Raw genomic sequence first — 19791 nt, 5'->3', positions numbered from 1 at the left:
CTTGGATAAGCGAGGCTTGGATAAGTGAGACTCTACTGTACTTTCAAAGTAAGTAACACAAAAACAGGAAATAACACTTTCAAACCAGGATCAGATTTTTTTTTTCCAAATTCTGCTACATAGTGTAATGGGGCTTGAGCATCCAGAGATTCTCGTATCCACAGGGTCCGGGAACCACATTCTAGTAGACCTCACTATGTATGGAAGCTATATAGATACAACACATCTATACTGTTTTCATTTTCTATCTCTCTGAACGTTTAAGGTTAAGAATTATCAGTAAAGACAACTGAGTATGCCTTATAGCACTGAACCCAGTGAGCAACACAGCCACTTTTCCAGCATATAGGAAACACATAGGGCCTAAATATGAGCTCCAAGGAGGGATTCTAAGCCTAAAAGGGAGAACATGGATAACAGGAGCCCAAGTGTTGAAGCCGAGAAGCCAGCCTTGGAGATCTACCTTCAATAACCCACCTCCTGGCCAAACATAGCCCAACAAATACTTATCATTGCCACCATCACCAACCTATTTCGACGTGGCCTTCTTATGGTAAAACCACACTCAAAGCACCTTCCAGTAACACTGGAAAATTGTACCTGATGAAATATGCAAACACTCCAGTCAAGTCAATACATATTGCAAGTCAAGATTGTGCTTTTCCTGCACGGCAGGGGGTTGGACTAGATGGCCCATGTGGTCTCTTCCAACTCTATTATTCTATGATTCTATGAATGCACTGAATATTTTAGTAATAAATATCTGCAAGATTCAAGGGCTGCTTATCCCTGCATCAGAAATATTTGTTCAAGTAAAATAACCCTTTGACACTACATGGGACTCCACCCTTATATTGTTTTCCTTACTACTGAAATGTAGATTGTAAGACCATTAGGCTAGTCCCACGCTACATTTATATTTACATTTGAGACACAGATGGAAGGAGCAACAGTAGGGGCCACACAAATAGTCTTTGAGGACCCCATGCAGCTTCAGGATCATATGTTGCTCATACGATTATTTAATCGACTGTTCAATAGTTCTGCATATAAAAACAACTCCTCTCAGAAGTCAATCTCACTACCATCATCTCTCACAAAAGCAAGTCTATCTCGCCGAACCCACAGCAACAACAGAGCAAAGGAAACAGAGATTTCCTGTTTCTTGTTTCAGTCCATGTTCTTCCAAAGGTAGAGGGCTGGTCTGCTGACTTTCTATCAATCACAACAGGAACAATAACACAACAGCAATATACGAAATATCTCAGACAGGTTGTGGGAAATTGATTGCAGTATTCTATGCAAATCAAGTTCTTTATTTCCTTCACTTAAATTCACACACCCAGCAGATAGAATGTATTTTCCATGGATTATTTTACTCAGATAACGTTCATTTATAGATTTAATTTATTTACTTGACATGTAACCTTTCTTCCAATATAAGATCCAAGGCAGATCGTAATATGACAGAAAACAAAATACAGTCGCCTCACCTACAGATTCTGCATCCACAGGTTATATTATAAATTCTGCATCCTGGGTTATAAATGTCATTTCCTAATTGGTTCTATCATAAAATAATGGGAAAAGTTTATTAAACTGCAATTATTATTATTTTTGCAAGAAATCCTACAACACAGTTTTTCAATAAATATCTCATAAAGTCTCAACCAATTCAACCGAGTTTGTGGAAGCTACAAAAACAAAGTTCCTGGAGGATAACAACTACAGTAGAGTCTCACTTATCCAACATTCGCTTATCCAACATTCTGGATTATCCAACGCATTTTTGTAGGCAATGTTTTCAATACATCATGATATTTTGGTGCTAAATTAGTAAATACAGTAATTACTACATAGCATTACTGCCTATTGAACTACTTTTTCTGTCAAATTTGTTGTACAACATGATGTTTTGGTGCTTAATTTGTAAAATCATAACCTAATTTGATGTTTAATAGGTTTTTCCTTAATCCCTCCTTATTACCCAAGATATTCGCTTATCCAAGCTTCTGCCGGCCTGTTTAGCTTGGATAAGTGAGACTCTACTGTACTTTCAAAGTAAATACCACACAACTACATAGGAAATAACACTTTCCAACCAGGAGCAGAACATTTTTTTCAAATTTTGTTACATAGTGTAATGGGACTTGAACATCCATGGAGTTTGGATCTTCTAAAAAAAACATGTATTAAAACATTTTTAAAAGACTATGAAAAATATAGCAATTAAGATTTTATGAACAATACTCCAAAGTCCATCTGCAATAGATGGTTAACGTTCAAAAGCAAACAGTGCAGCGTTCTCCAGCCTTCGGAAAGAAAGCTGAGAAGCAGCCAAGAACACATCATTCGAAGCCGGATGAAAAGGAGGAAAAGAGCATAGAAGAAAAGCCACAAGAATGGAAGGAAAAGAACTTATCGAAGTGAGAGTTCACAGGGTTAAAAATAATTTTTTGGTTTTACTTCAAGGTGTGGCAGAGATCAGAACACCTGCCGAGCCCGGTTGAAGATTGCCAAGTCTCTTACCCAATCTCTTCCCATTGAGAGCTGCCACTTGCTGGCTCTCTTCCAGCAAGAGGTTCTGCTGGGCCTTGCTGAGCTCGGGCTGCCTTCGGAAGCACTGCATGGCTCTCCGGGAGAGGCACCCGGCCACCGAAAAGGCATCGGGAGGCTCTCTCGAAAGGCCAGGGTCAGACCCACTTGCCACCACCGAGTTCCTTGTTGTTAAAGAACGCGACTGAAAAGTTGGCACCGAGTGCAGAGAGACAACAATAACACCAGAGGCAGGGAAGGAGGGGAAGGACGGCGGCTGAAGGCTTGGCTTCGGATGTGGGACCGTGACGTTGGACAATCACCGCTCTCTCTGGAAGAGGAATTGCACCACACACCTCTCTTAGGCAGGACCAAGGCTCCCCGGCAATTAAAACTTAATTGCTTTTTGGTGTCACACGGCAAGGGGAATCTGTGATACCGCTCTGCCTTCTTTCTCTCTTGGTCATGCCTCCCCTTAAGGGTTCAAGACACAAGAAAGTGAATTTTGTCCATATCATTAAGGCAGGCATTGGTAAACTTTGGCCCTCCAGGTGTTTTGGATTTCAACTTTTGAAGTTCAAAACACCTGGAGGGTCAAAGCTTGCCCATGCCTGCATTAAGGAAAAAGTTCACCTTAAGAGGCCAGTCAAGCCAAGTTGATGGTCTGGTGTTATATCTGTGATATATTCTTCTATATATATAAAAGAGTGATGGCGTCACGGCAGTGGACAAAACAACAAAAGTAAACACCCCACAACCTCGAAAATTGACAGCACAACCCCTCATCCACGCCTCTAGGTTGATACAACAAAAAGAAAAGAAAAATAAAGTCCTAATTAGAGGGAGAGGAATGATTATTTTTATCCAATTGCTGCCAGTTAGAAGGCTAAGCTCCACTCACTTGGTCTCCTAGATACCCACTCAGCCCAGGGGACCCTTTACCTTAACTACCACCAATTCCTCAATACTTTATTTCCCATACCACCATACTTCGCCACAGCAACACGTGGCCGGGCACAGCTAGTGTGTTATATATGTGTTGCTGTGAGTTTTCCGGGCTGAATGGCCATGTTCCAGAAGCATTCTCTCCTGAGGTTTCACCCACATCTATGGCAGGCATGCTCAGAGGTTGTGAGGATGCCTGCCATAGATGTGGTTGAAACGTCAGGAGAGAATGCTTCTGGAACATGGCCATACAGCTCGGAAAACTCATCGCAACCCGTGATTCCAGCCATGAAAGCCTTCGACAACAGTGTTGTGTTTAATGTGTTGTCGAAGGCTTTCATGGCCAGGATCACAGGGTTGTTGTATGTCTTTCGGGCTGTGTGGCCATGTTCCAGAAGTATTCTCTCCTGACGTCCATACCTCACAACCTCTGAGGATGCCTGCCATAGATGTGGGCGAAACATCAGGAGAGAATACTTCTGGAACATGTCCACACAGCCCGAAAGACATACAACAACCCAGTGTTGTGTTTCATTGTTCTGTTTTAATCCTATTGTACCCCACTTCGAGTCACAAGGAGAGGCAAGTAATACATTATTATTATTATTATTATTATTATTATTATTATTATTATTAACACAAAGACATAGTATGACACAGCAAACAAGATCTATATGCTGGATTTTGTATCACAAAATCACAAATCAAACACTTCCCAGGTGTTTAGAATTGTATGATGTATTTTCGGATGATGCGTACAGATCCCAGTAAGGTGGCCTTTTGCAGTTGACAGATCGTAATTTTGTCAATGTTTATTGTTTCAAAATGCAGGCTGAGATCTTTTGGCACAGCACCCAGTGTGCCGATTACCATCAGGACCACCTGTACTGGTTTATGCCAGAGCCTTTGCAGTTCGATTTTGAGGTCCTGATAACAGCTGAGTTTTTCCTGTTGTTTCTGCTGTTGTTGTTGTTATTATTATTATTATTATTATTATTATTATTCATGTCAGGAGCGACTAGAGAAACTGCAAATCACTTTTGGTATAGTTATTATTCACTAGAAACCCATATTGGCACCTTGTAACATCCTATCTGTTTCAGGAAGCACATTCTCCTACACTTTTGACTGTGGCATATTTTGAAATTTTAATAGGAAATACACTCCCTCCCAACTCAACCTGAACATTTCAAAAGCTCATCAAATAATAAATTGACATGCAATACACTGGAGCAAGACAGAGAATCTTTTGGCCACTGCCTAATATGATTCAGTATTCATCGGGGTGCCATTGTGTGACATAATACCCTTTGTGACATTCCCAAAAATTCCTTCTGATGATATTCCACTGTTTCATTATGATCACCTGACGGAGCACATGGCCATTTAATTGATGGAGAAAATGGTCCTTGGAAGCACTAAGGGATTCATCCTTTTATTCTTGTTCATGCTTAATCACCTTGATGAGGAATTTAGCCCAGAGGGATGTAAAGTCTCCCAAATTTCAGTGACTGTGGGTGCATTCACACTAGTACAGAATCAATGCAATTTGACACAACTTTCACTGTCTTAGTTATGCTATGTAAACCTGGGAGTTGTAGTTTCACACACTTTTCTTGTGGTGGTTAAGGACTGCTGAGGACCCACCCACCCCCAAGAGCCCATCCTGCATTCTCTATAGTTTCTTTCCTTCTTCTCTCTTTCATTTCCTCCCATTCTCTCCCTCTCTCTTTCTTCTTTCTCTGTCCCCATCTCTCTCTCTCTCTCTTTATCAGTATGCATCTACACTGTTAAATTAAAGCAGTTTTGCTAGCCGCCCTGGCTCATGGCTAAGGAATCCTGGGCGCTGTAGTTTGGTCAGGCACCTGCAAACTTTGGCAGAGAAGACTATAGACCTTGCCAAACTACAACTTCTAGGATTCCATAGCACTGAGAAATGGCATTTAAAGGGGTGTCAAACTGAATTAATTCATGTGTTGTCGAAGGCTTTCATGGCCAAAATCACTAGGTTGCTGTGAGTTTTCCAGGCTGTATGGCCATGTTCCAGAAACATTCTCTCCTGACGTTTCGCCCACATCTATGGCAGGCATCCTCAGAGGTTGTGAGGCAAACGAACACCTCCTAACAAAGGATTCCCCCCAGGCAGGAAGCAGCCAGTCTTTGAAACTGCAAGGCCATTCAATGCTAATCAAGGTGAACAACTGCAACTTTCATGCCTGCCTCAAGCAGACAAGAGTTCTATATATCTGGGACATTCCAGATATATAAACCTCACTTGCCTAGTTTCCAATAGACCTCACAACCTCTGAGGATGCCTGCCATAGATGCGGGTGAAACATCAGGAGAGAATGCTTCTGGAACATGGCCATACAACCCGGAAAACTCACAGCAACCCTGCATTAATTCATCTTTCTTAAAAAATAAATAATGATGATGATGATGATGATGATGATAATAACTTTATTTTTATATCCCACCTCCATCTCCCCGAAGGGACTCAGGAAGGCTTACACAGGACCAAGCCCAGGTAGTTACAGACAATATAAAAACAACAATGTAAGAACAAATCAATAAAACATATTAAAAACACATTTTCAATAAAACATAGTTAAAAACCTAGGTAGGTTCGTAAAAATGAACTGGGCCAGAGAAAGTGCATATAGTGAAGAATGTAAACTGGAGAAGTAAATGACCCGGAACTGTAATCCTGATAAGGGGCTTGGGATTGGGATAAGAACTACAGTAGAATCTCACTTATCCAACACTTGCTTATCCAACGTTCTGAATTATCCAACGCATTTTTGTAGTCAATGTTTTCAATACATCGTGATATTTTGGTGCTAAATTTGTAAGTACAGTAATTACTAAATAGCATTTCTGCATATTGAACTACTTTTTCTGTCAAATTTGTTGTAAAACATGATGTTTTGGTGCTTAATTTATAAAATCATAACCTAATTTGATGTTTAATAGGCTTTTCCTTAATCCCTCCTTATTATCCAACATATTCGCTTATCCAACATTCTGCCGGTCCATTTATGTTGGATAAGTGAGACTCTATTGTATATCCAACTGAAGAAATGGAATAAACTAGTTATATCTGCATTATTTTCCAGAGTATTGTTCCCTTAGGAGTCACTGGAGCTGAAATTCTAGGAAAGTAATTTATATGAATATTAACCACGATCCTTGTGTAGTTCACTTATTCTACGTGTTGTCGAAGGCTTTCATGACCGGGATCACAGGGTTGTTGTATGTCTTTCGGGCTGTGTGGCCATGTTCAAGAAGTATCCTCAGAGGATGCCTGCCATAGATGTGGGTGAAACGTCAGGAGAGAATACTTCTGGAACATGGCCACACAGCCCGAAAGACATACAATAACACTTATTCTACATTTATCTTGGTTCATTAACAAAAAGTTCCACCTTGTGGCCACTTTGAGAAAAAGCAATTGTGATTGTATCGACTCTTTTTCCATGAACTATTTGAGTTTGGTCTTGATCGCTTTACGAAATCCCACCATTTAGTTTACAGACTGGCAACATCACTTTGCAGGCACCCAAAAAGCAGTTCTTTCTCTAGCTGCATAATTTTCCATGCTACAATAACACAACAAAGCAAATGTTCGAGCTGCTACTTCCACAAGCAACCAATTAAGCAATTGGAAAGTTATAATTATAATGCATGAGTTAGGATCATAATTATTAACATTATTGCTGTATCTATAATCATGGTAGGGAGGGACCAGTGTTCCAATACCAAACATAGCGGAATATGTTTTCTACTTTGCATGTAATTTCAGTGGAATTCAAGTTGGTTAAGATAGTGTGGACATTCAGTGAAATTTAGGAAACATTAACTTGGGGTAGAGACTATAGATTAATGCAGATTGATACTTCAACTTCCAAAGCTCAATGCTAGGGAATCCTGGGAGTTGTAGTTTGGTCAGGCACCAGCACTGTTTGCCAGTGAAGGCTAAAGACCTTATAAAACTATAATTCCCAGGATTCCATTGCATGGAGCACTTAAAGTAGTATTAAACTGTATAAATCCTGCAGCATAGCTGCACCCACAGTGTGGAATTTCAGTGAAATAAAGGAATGCTCAAGTGTGGAATTCCACTGGAACTCAGGAATAATATGATATGGAATTTGGGCAAGTCACACACACTCAACCCCAGATAAACTCATGATAGATTCGCCTTAGGGTTGCCGTAAGTCAGAAAAAACATGGAGGTACACAGCAATATCAAAGGAATCCTTAAAATGGGATAAAATTTTATTGAAAGTCAGGAATGTGTACAATTGTGTGGAATTTCAGTAGAATTCAGAGACACTTAATATAGTATGGAATTTCAGTGAAATTCATGAGTGTTTAACATGTGTGAAATTCCAGTGGAATTAAGGAGTGTTTAATATGTATGGAATTTCACTGGAATTCAGCAGTTCAGGCCCCATTTACATTGCCATGTAATCCAGTTTCTGAATGCAAATAAATTGCAGTGAACTGGATTATATGGCAGTGTAAACTCATATCATCTAGTTTAAAGAAGTTAACCTACTTTCTGAAACTTAATTACATGGCAGTGTATGTCCAGCCTCATGACATCTCCATATTATGCAGATTTTCAGCAGAATGGAGAAAAGCTAGGTGCATCCTTCAGCTCTGATCCAAACATTTTCTTAAAGAGAAAATTCGACTCTTACACAACAAGGCAAGGTACCGGGGGCATCTTTGCTCCTATAAGGTGGCAACACTTTCTTCTCTGCACACATTGCGTCTGTAGATTAACATGCAGCTGAGCTAGTAGTAAAAGGTTTAACTCAAGTACCCTCCTTTCCGAATCCATTATTAGAACCTTCAATAGTTCACTGTGATACTTTTAACAATCATTTGGCACATAAAATCTCTCGCATAAGAATTGAATTTGATGCTCTAATTGGAGCAGAAGCCAACATAGATGTGTCCAGCAACTCTGTAAGTGGGATTACATGGATCAGTTTCAATTGGTGAGTACTGTGGATGTGGACAATCTCCAGGAAGGAGATGCAATTTGATCTCAAATACAACAAATTATTAATGCATCTCTCAAGGAGGGAAATTTTCCATCCTGTTTAAAAGAAGCAGTAGTTAGTCCACTGCTGAAAAAGCCCACTCTGGATCCCCTAGACCTTAATAATTACAGACCTGTCCCTAACCTTCCCTTTTTTTTGGCAAAGTCTAATTCCAAGCAGTCGTGGGGCCCTATCCTAGATTATCTGGCAGTACGGACTCATATAATCCAGTTTAAAGCAGAAAACCTGGGATCAGATCCTGGGATATAGTGCCTGTCTGTAAGGGTGCTTGGATGATACACCCTTCTTTGACCCATTTCAAACCGGCTTCAGAGTAGGATATGGTGTTGTGACAGCTTGGAACAAGGGCTCCTTGATCCGTCTCTCCAAATGTCTGCCGAGATATTATTATTATTATTATTATTATTATTATTATTATTATTATTATTATTATTATTATTACCTTTACTACTGCTGCTGCTAAATTTGCAGGATTTGTCATAATTTTGACAACTGCCCCGAGTTACAAGGGAGAGCAGATTGGATCTCCATGAGTACCTTCTTGCATGGAAATACTTCCCAAACATATTTAAAATCCAAAGCAAAGAAGTCCCAAACAGAGAGAAAATATATAATTTTTGCTTTTAAAACCTGATTTAAATTCTATTCACCGCTGTTCAAACCAAGTTCAAAGCAAATGCAAAATATTGTGCAAAATGTCTCCTGGACAGAACTTTTTCTCCTACTATTAATAACATATTTTTTTCAAGGATCACATCTTTCCCTTTCCTTGCAAAACATCTTGTTCTGCTTCTCTTTCAAGACAGCATTCATTGTAATCATGAACCTCAGATTCATGGCCTTGCAGGGCAGCCTCTTATCTTTTTGCTTTTGTTTCTTTGTCTGTTACTTTCCCCTAACATTGTAATTATCCACTTTTGTCTTTTCTCCTTTTTCCCACCAAGAATCACAGACAACCCAGTTCCACTTCGCTGTCTTCCAACTAATGGTGCTGTCACTTCTAATCAACAATTAAGTAGAATTAATTGAGTTAACTGTTGTGGGTCAATGCTGTGGAATCATGGAGTTGCAGTTTGGTGAGGCTTCTGCTCCATTTGCCAGATAAGCCTGAAGACTTTGTAAAACTACAGCTCCTGTGAGTCCATAGCATTGAGCCATAGGAGTTAAAGTGGAACCAACCTGTACTAAATCTTCAGTGTAGATGTATCCAAAGAGCAGAAGTGCATTAGCTGTAGTAGTTCAAGGGATATCAAACTGCATTCACTCTACAGTGTATATGTACCCCTAGTCCAACAATCAATGGGTAATTTTGTTAACAGAATAATAACAGGATGGATGGGGAAAAGCATTGGCTTAATTGTGTTTACAGCATAAGATGAACAAAAAGGGGTCTGAGCCAAGTCATTCATAATTTGAATTGGAAGGATGACTCATTGGGGCGGCCACATTCCTTAGCAAAGCCGGATCCCTCGTGCCCAGGCGCTCTTCTGCCAATATTCGATATATTGCCTGCTTTAGCACCCGACTCAAATGAATTCAACACAATACTTATTTTATCCCATATTTACTTTGCTATGGTGCAATTCACTCACTTTGCACAGCTATCATTCAGGGATTTTTTTCCAGATCATTGGTCCAGTTGGCACTGAATATTCATGGATATCAAAAATATAATTAGAGAACTCATTTAAGAGAAAGAAAGCACATACACCTTCAAGAGAACCCCATGCCAACCAGCATCTCTGGCCTGAAGCAACCGCCTCATTGTGGAAAGGACTCGTTTCTGCCTGCATTTCTCTCTTCCCTCTGCTAAGCGCATCATACACTTGCCCTTTCAGTCTGCAGCAACCAAAGTAAGCTGAAAACAAAGGAAGGGGAGGGAGAGGAGGAAGAGAAACTGGGACATTTTAAAAGCAGGTGAGAAAATGGAATAGCAGATCATTAATCATGGCTGTGCTTTTCAACCTGGGATAGTTGGATGGGATGCTGGAAGGAGGCAAGAAGCAAGGTGGAATGGAAAACACTCATACTCCAGAAGACAAGTTCAGAATCCAAGATGATCTTTGCAGATTAGAGAACTGGGCTAAAATTAACGGAATTAACTTCAAGAAGGAGAAATGTACAATACCAAACGTAGGCAATAAAAATAAAAATGCACAGATATGGGATGTGTGACACTTGGCTTGAAAATAGTCCATTCCAAAGGGATCTAGGAGTCATGGCAGACCACAAGGTAAACATGAATCAACAGTGTGATGCAGCAGCCAAAAAAGCCCACGCGATTCTAGGCTGCATCAATAGGAACATAGTGGCAAGATCAAGGGAAGACATAAAGTCCCACTCTCATCTATTTTTGTCACACCCCACCTAGAATAATAACTTGCTGTTCTTCTCTTGGCAACGAAGTTCAAGAAGGACATGGACAAGGTGGAAAGGGTCCACAGAAGGGTGACCAAAATAGTGCAAGATCAGGAGGCTATGAGAAAGTTGAGAGGGAACACAAGAGCCATGTTTAAACATTTGAAAGGATGTTACATTGAGGAGGGTGCACGCTAGTTTTATGCTGCTCTGGAGAGCAATGGGTTCAAACTGCAAGAAAAGAGATTCCACCTAAACATTAGGAAGAACTTCCTGAGGATCAGAGCTGCTCGAGAATGGAATAGGATGCCTAAGAGCAGGGGTCCTCAAACTTTTTAAGTGGTGGGCCGGTTCATGGCCCCTCAGATTGTTGAGGGGCCGAATTATCATTTTAAAAAATACAAACAAATTCCTATGCACACTGCACATGTCTTATTTGTAGTGCAACCCCCCCCCCCAAACAACAATTATTTATTTATTTATTTGCTTACTACATTTATACCCCACCCTCTCTCACCCTGCAGGAGACTCAGAGCGGTTTACAAGTTATATGTACATACAATATATTATATTATTAGCACGTCACAATATTAGCATTATATATTACTATATTGTACTATACCGTAATATGATTAGTAATATTACATTTGATATATAATATATAATTAATATTATTATATTATACATTATTATTATATTATATTATATTATATTATTATTATTAGCCACCCTGAGTCCCCTATTGGGCAACAAGGGTGGGGTAGAAATACTGTAATAAATAAATAAATAAATAAATATTATATTGTATTACATTATAATATTATTATCAATATTATATGTATACACAATATATTATATTATTAGGATTGCACAGTATTAGTAAATTAAAGAACAATACAATATTTAAAAATAAAAACAATTTTAACCAACATACTGTGTAAATCTATCAGGATTTCAATGGGAAGTGTGGGCCTGCTTCTGACCAAAGAGATAGTCAAGTTAAGTAGGATTGTTGTTGCGCCTTCAAATCATTTCGGACTTTGGGCGAGCCTAAGTCTAAAACTGAGGGCGGGGGCCAGGTCAATGACCTTGGAGGGCCGCATCCGGCCCCCGGGCCTTAGTTTGGGGACCCCTGCCTAAGAGTATGTAGGAATTGAGGTTTTCAAGTGGAGGCTGGATGGCCATCTGTCGGGAATGTTTTGATGAGGTCTTCCTGCCTGACAGAAGGGGTTGGACTGGATGGGCCTTGGATTCTCTTCCAATGTTAAGATTGTATGATTCTGAATGGTCAGTGCTGATGCAGCCTTAGGGCTCTTCCACACAGCCATATAACCCAGAATATCAAGGCCGATAATCCACAATATCTGCTTTGAACTGGATTATCTGAGTCCACACTGCGAGATAATCCAGTTCAATGTGGATTTTATACAGCTGTGTGGAAAGGGTCTTAATATTCTTCCTTTCCCTCCTCCCTTCTTCCAGCCTCGATGCCCAGAATTAGCGGACTGCACTCTTCACGCCTCTCCCAGCCCTTCATAACTTCTGCCAAGTTTCTGGCTCATGTTTTTAAAAATTTCCCCCCTCTGATTCACTACTGTTTCCAGCTGAGCCTGTCCAGGCAACCCCCTTATTTCCTTTGAGGCTTCCGCCCCTCCTGACCCGCCTGCACCTAAGGGGAAAACAGAGCCCAACACTTTCTGGATAACTATCAGCATCCGAAAACAAAACAAAACTATCTTAACTTTCGGTGTCCTTTTGGAGAAGAGACTGCAAAAATCAGGAGTTGTAATCAAAGCGGCACCAACATGCAGGCAGCAGGTCAAACCAATGAAAATAATCTCCAGGCCTGCAATGGAGAAAATAATATGCCAATGCTGAAGGGTGAAGGCTTTTGACTTTTGTAAAATACCTGTATTCATTTAAAAATACAGTCGGCTCTCTGTATATACAGATTATGTATCCATGGATTCAGTCAGCCAAGGCTTGAATACACACACACACATATGCTCTTAAGGTAAACCTTGATTTGGCCATTTTGTATAAAGGGCATCCTTTTACCATGCCACTGTATATAATGGGGAATTGAATATCCACAGGAACACCTCAGTAAGCGAGAGTCCAAAAGTGGCAGGCTAAAACCTGGAACCTCAATCCATGGCTGAGACCTGATGAGAGACTCCCTCCTGGGTACACAGAAGACTGGGCAACTTGGAAAGCACTCAATAGACTGCATTCTGGTACCACGAGATTCAGAGATGGGGCTACAAAGTGGAGTCCACAACATGCAAGTATGGGGAAGAGCAAACCACAGACCGCTTACTACAATGCAGCCTGAGCCCTGCTCCAGGCACAATGGAGGACTTTCTCATAGCAACACCAGAGACACTCCAAGTGGCCAGCTTCTGGTCAAAGGAAATTTAGCATAATACTAAGTTTTTAATTTTGTGTTTTTAAATACATTATAACTGTATCCTCTATTCACTTCTGAGACGATAAATAAATAAAATAAATAAAAATAGCACCCACAGATTTTGGAATCAATGTGGAATCCTGAAAACAAATTATAAAGTTGTTCCACTGTAAATCTGAGCTTCTTTCTGCAATTTTGCATTTCTGCAATGCAGTCCAGTGTGTTTTTCTTGGAAATTGGGGCACAAATGCACTGGATATACCTTACCAGCCTGTACTGATTCCAGAGCAATGAGCCATGGCAATTAAAGTGGTGTCAAATGGCATTAATTCTACAGTGTAGATCAGGCATGGGCAAACTTAGCCCCTCCAGGTGTTTTGGACTTCAACTCCCATAATTCTGCTTAAGTGGCTGAAGGGGAAAAAGAAAGGGCCTGAGATTGTTAGGAATTGTGGGAGATGAAGTCCAAAACACCTGGAGGGCCCAAGTTTGCCCATGTCTGGTATAGATACACCTGTAGGCCCCTTCTACACTGCCATATAATCCAGAATATCAAGGCATATAATCCACATTGTCTGCTTTGAACTGGATTATGGGTCTACACTGCCATATAATCCAGTTCAAAGCAGATAACCTAGATTTTATACAGCTGTGTAGAAGCAGATAGAGTGCTGTAGAACCTGAAAGTCTGCATACTCCCACACCAAGATAGGCTCTTCTGATAACATCATAAATATTTCATGTATTAACTTTAACAAACTTGTGTTTCTTTTTTGCTCTTGTATATTTTGAAGCAATTGCATTGTGTGGAGTGTTGACACCTTTCTTTCAAAAAGAATGGTAGCTAGCTACATCAAGTGAGAAGTATCCAAATCCATTGTTACAAAACCTTAAAGCTTATTATGCACACAAGTTACCTTCTCCCACACATTGTGTTTTCTCATTCATGGGTTTAGCCATTTCTGATATGTCTTGCAACTTTGACTGGATCTACGCTGCCATACAAAATCCAGACTATCTGCTTTGAACTGGATTATATGGCAGTGTAGATACATACAATCCAGTTCAAAGCAGATGTGGATAATCTGCTTTGATAAACTGGATTATATGGCAGTGTAGATTCAGCCTACCTGAATTCTCTATGACCTTTATACAATTTTATAGACTTCTAACCTGATTTAGTTCTTGGATTGCAACTCCCAGATTCCCCTGAAACTATAAGGGATTTTGGAGTTACAGTCCCAAAAATAATGATGCTAAATTCTTCTTAAATCTTCCAATATTTTGCAAAAAAGAATAAAACAGGTTTGAGCTGCAACACTCACTACATTGGAAATAAAGTTTCATTTGATCTATGCATACCCTTGTGCTACTACCTAGTGTATTACACTATAGAATGACACTACTTTTAATTGCTGTGGCTCAATGCTATGGAATCCTGGGAGTTATAGCTTTACAAGGTCTTTAGCATTCTCTGCCAAAGAGAGCTGCTGCCTCACCAAATGACAATTCCCAAGATTTCATAACATTGAGCCATGTCAGTTAAAGTGGTGTCAAACTGCATTCATTCTATGGAGTAGATGCATCCTAAGATCCAACAATGTGATCACGAATATGCCTTTAAAATGTCTTTTAAATATTTCCCCAGTGGAAACTTTAGAAAGAAAATACTTCCTTTGTGTATTAAACCATTCTCCCTGCAGTAAAACGTTAAGCGATGAGCTTGCTGCTAACTTTGAATGGGTGACACATTACTAAAAATAAAGGTGTCTTGTTGACTTACAGCAAACTCATGAATTTTGTAATGTTTTCTTAGGCAAAGGCAACCCAGAGATGGTTTTGCCACTTCCTTCCTGTGAAACATCGAGTGCATTTTCACTGTAAAATCAATGCAATTTAGTGTCATTTCATAGCTCCATGTTATGGTGTCCTGGGTATTGTAGTTAAAGATCTTGCAAAACTATAACTCCCAGGATTTCATAGCATTGAACTATGTTATTTAAAGTGGTGTCAAAATGTGTCAATTCTACCATGTAGATGCCCTAGAAATCCACATTGTTTGCAATCTTCCATTCAAGTGCTATTTTGGGCTGACTCGACATAACTTCTGAGATTAAACAGGATCTAGAAATCACCCTGACTAGTATGAAAACTTAGCATATACATGAGCACTGTGTGGGCCAAAAGTCACAAAGGCGTTTGATATTTTAATAACTTTTCAAAAAGTTTTTATACATAACATAATGTAGTTTTCTCTCCTTGTTTATGATGCTATGGTCCTGCAAATTCAAAAATAAAGGAGATAATGAATACTGAAACCCCTTTGTGAATTTTAGCACACTCTTTATAAATCCTTTCTTTAAAATTTTTGACTTACCGTTGCGGGCCATTGTCAAGGAATGTGTAGAAAAGCCGGAAAGCACTTTCAGATCAGGATGTGTGTCCAGATGTGGGAAGGCAGAGGTTTCAAGCCTTTAAATACACGATGTTGTCTGGCCACTCCCAAGAATGAAACATTTAGTCATGTTTGAGAAAAACTCCTCTTTTCTGCCTTTTGGTCTCTTCCATGTCCTAATGTTGCGTCAGCAGTTCAGTCTGTGAATCTTCCTTTGCCGTGCCATGGATCGGCTCTGCTTTGCTCTAGCTAAGAAGCGAAAGGCCTTCCTACAACCCGCACACACAACACACACACAACAGGCACACAGAGCGCAAGGTCTCCACCCAGCTGTGTTTTTGGCAACCCTGTCATTATGGGGCTGGAATGCAAAGCTTCCTTACTTCGGGGCTTTGTTTACACAGATAGTTAAAAGCCACAGGGTAAGGAAAGGAGGGGGAGGCTAGTACAGAAATATATCAAAGCACAACCATTCATCCCCCAAAAAGTATAGCAAAAAGGGATCGCAAAGCAATAAGCACAAAATAGAACATCTAGATAACAAAATGGAAAGATTTGTTACACACGTTTTCCTACTGTGCCTTTCTTTCATTGTTACTGTATTAGTCATCTTGAAACTTTGTATGCTAAAGGGTTTCATTGAGGAGCCAGTTCCTGGCTTTAGGGGGTAATTGATGGAGTTGGTATTTGCACAGTTTGGAGAAGTTACTTTCTTTGTACACTGTAGAATGAATGCACTTTGATACAACTTCAAGGGAGGGGATCAGGAGTGACTATGACAAGTCTTTAGCTTTCTCTCTCATTCTCCCAGGTTTCCCCTTTTTCTTCAGCTTACTTTAGATCAGGCATAGGCAAACTTCAGCCCTCGAGGTATTTTGAACTTCAACTCCCACAATTCTTAACAGCTAGTAGGCTGTAAGGAATTGTGGGAGTTGAAGTCAAGACACCTGGAAAACCAAAGTTTGCGCATGCCTGCTTTAGATGCTGCAAACTGAGTTCAATGTGCAAAAAGTAGTTTGCACATAATTAATTCAATGAAGGGAACAGAGAATTAATCCAGTTCGACACCACTGTAACTGTCAATGCTATGGAATCCTGGGAGCTGTAGTTTGGGGAGGATTTCATTGCAGGGCAATTAAAGTGCTGCCAAACTATTTTCACTCTCAAGTGTAGATGCATCCTAGATCATGTCAGCTTGTTTTCTCATCACAATAACATTATTTAAGCAAATGGAAATGTGCCGTCAAGGAAATCTTCAATGCAAGAATGGGGATGATAACTGGCTGCATGTTACAATGGCTGAGAAGATGGACAAAGGCTGCAATAGATAAGAAGCCCCCAATCGTCGGGGTAACCATGCCATTGAATCAGAACCTCTTTCTGTGAAAACTGTGTGTTGGTTGCTGTGCACCAATCTCCAAACATAAAACAAAGTCATGCACAGGAGTCATCAAAGCAAACCAAAATGAATGGAAGATCAATGGTGATTGGTGAGTGAGAATGGGGACAGGACTGTGAAATCTGGAAGCAATTAGCTACAGACCAGCACATAGGCAGTAGATAAGGATTCAATCATTCTAACCCACCACCAAGACACTCATTCTCAGCCACCTGTGATTGCGATAAATGATGATGATATGATGAAACATACTATTGTTGGAACTATTGCTGTCAGACTTCACCATAATTGTACAATGCAAGCACTTTGTTGATACGAATCCTAGATATCCGCCTTATTTATTTCTTTTTGACCTACTATTTCCCCTTCTCTCCCTATTTTTGCCATAACTGCGTAGCCGTAGTGTCAGCATTTTCGCAATGATGTCTTCTTTCTCGCAATAACAGGAGTGGAGCGAAATGATATTATTGCACATGGAAGAATAGCAGATGAACAGCAATACTGGATCTATTGACAGTTTTTTTCCCCACCAGTGAAAAGAGACAAGCCAGTCATAAGCCAAGCACAATGTGGATCATGTTGGGAGGAACATAATGCTGTACAGTAAGCTCCAACCAAAGGTGTTTTTATCCTATTGTTATTAAAACCCAGGATCACAGAATTTGCGACCTGGAGGGATTCAACCAAGTGGCCACAGAGGGTCCCGCCAACTGAAAAGCTTTCTCTCATATACACAATTGCACAAGCACTTAGAGCTGGGGCAGACAGGACAAATCCCATTCATTCATGCGGTTGACACAATAATCCAATACCCATGTTTCCTAGTCGACAATGAATCCACCCATTGTTTTCACAGCATGGACCCATCGTTTCATGACTTGTTTTATTGTTGATTGATGTTTTATTGTTATGTTTTTATATTGTTTGTGACCTGGGCTTGGCCCCATGTAAGCCGCCCCAAGTCCTTTTGGGGAGATGGGGTGGGGTATAAAAATAAAATTATTATTATTATTATTATTATTATTATTATTATTATTATTATTATATTATTATATTATTATTATTATTGTGAGATCCCTGGCCATCAGGATTAAAATCATTAGAGCCCATCGACCCCAGATGTTGCCCACATTCCTTTCCTTAAGCACCCAAAGAAGGTGGACATGGAAAATGGCTACAAGCTTCAAACTGAGCAATGGCAGCTTATTAAATTTCCCATGAGATGAGGGAACCAATCTGTTGCAGCAATGGGTGGCATGCCCCCAACAATCAGCACACAGATCGTAACTTGTACCAATGAGTGCCTGGAGTCCATTCTTTTGAGTTGCTGCCAAGTCTCTAGAATTGTCATTTTATATATATCAATTGCTTTTGGGTCTGATCTGAGAGTGCTTTTTACTCAACACCCACTTTTGGCCAAAGTGAATAAAGCCTTTGATCCTTGCTTTCTCCCTGTTCAGAACATCAGAGCTTAGGTACACTGGGACCCAAAATCCGAGATTTGCGTGGTGCTGAAATCACATAATACTACCGGCACTGTGCTCTATCAGCCCCATCTTCTCAAATACATAGTCTACCAAAATTTAGAGAACTACATGATCCCATACTCTTATCATCAAGCTGCAACTTCCCGATCTTTCCAGTTGGCTTCTTGATAAGAATAAAATGCAAGCTTCTAGCCAGGAATCAAAATATGGCAACTGTAAGCTTAAATAGAAATCAAATGCACACCACATGCTCAAATTAGAGACTTGAAACTTCAAACGTTGAAGTTGCAGGGTGCAGAAAAAAGATTTGTGGCTCTGAGGTCTCTCATTTAGATGCTTGAATGGAAAGGGAAGCAATCATTTGAGGAAGATGGCTGCCATATAAAGCATGGCACAGACCATGTATGTAGCTACTGCTTTGTTCACATCTTTTCCCACCCGATAATGGGATGTCCTACTATTGTATTTGCTGGGCATCAAAAGTAATCGGATATTAGACCTGTTTGTGCCTCCTTGCATCCTGTAAGTGTGAGGCAGAAGTTCAATTGTATCGGGCAGTTTGGGAAAGCCAAGTATATAAATAAATCTCAGCATAACTGAGAGAAAAAATACTCTGAAAATTATGCATAGATGGGATTATCCACTTAAACTACATAGAATTAATAATAGGATCTCCAAACTGTTGGAGAAAGTGTAGGGAAATAGGGGATTGGAGCCACATGGAGCTAAAGTGCCTAAAAGTATGGGGGTTGTTGTGGGATGAAGTGCTATCACAGATAAGCCAGAGAGTGGGGGAAACAATACACTTCGGGGGAGCTTGAAATAGTGAAAACCCGGAAAAATAAAGAATTGGTTAAACAAGATATGGGCAATAGCTCTATCAGAAAAATTAACCTACACATTAAGGCTAATTAAAACTTGGAAACCATTTATTAGCTTCATGTGTAAACGCCATGACGAATTTAAATCACCAAACATCCAAGGAAGATTGTAGTCAAGCAATTAATGAATATGTTAAAATCATTATATGTAACAGATAAAATTAGAATAATGTAAAAGTAATGGAATTGACAGTGCTCCATTTTTATAACGTGATATAAGTAATGGGAGAGTTGGGGGGGGTATAAATCTGTGAACAGAAGATGTGCTAAGGCCCCTTCTGCACTGCCCTTTATCTCACATTATCC

At 39.9% G+C, this 19791-nt stretch overlaps 1 protein-coding gene across 3 annotated transcripts in view; it reads right to left on the bottom strand.

The window, feature by feature from the left end:
• The window catches only part of plcd1 (phospholipase C delta 1), a 57476-nt gene extending 41463 nt beyond the window's left edge, over positions 1-16013 (bottom strand). The window contains exons 1-2 of one of the 3 annotated variants that reach the window (XM_062957358.1): positions 15701-16008; positions 12657-12759 (exon numbers count right to left, since the gene is read on the bottom strand). In XM_062957358.1, coding sequence (XP_062813428.1) covers positions 12657-12759; positions 15701-15713 — 116 coding nt within the window. In that variant the 5' untranslated portion in view covers positions 15714-16008. Of the gene's footprint in view, positions 1-2529; positions 2855-12656; positions 12760-15700 lie in introns of those variants that run through there. The other 2 variants (XM_003221894.4, XM_008112210.3) reach the window with 2 other exon arrangements.
• Positions 16014-19791: the final 3778 nt, after the last annotated feature.

Source organism: Anolis carolinensis, chromosome 6, assembly GCF_035594765.1.
Source record: "Anolis carolinensis isolate JA03-04 chromosome 6, rAnoCar3.1.pri, whole genome shotgun sequence".
NCBI lineage: Eukaryota > Metazoa > Chordata > Lepidosauria > Squamata > Dactyloidae > Anolis > Anolis carolinensis.
Note: the sequence above shows the minus strand (reverse complement) of the source record. Positions and strands in the feature narration are given on the sequence as shown.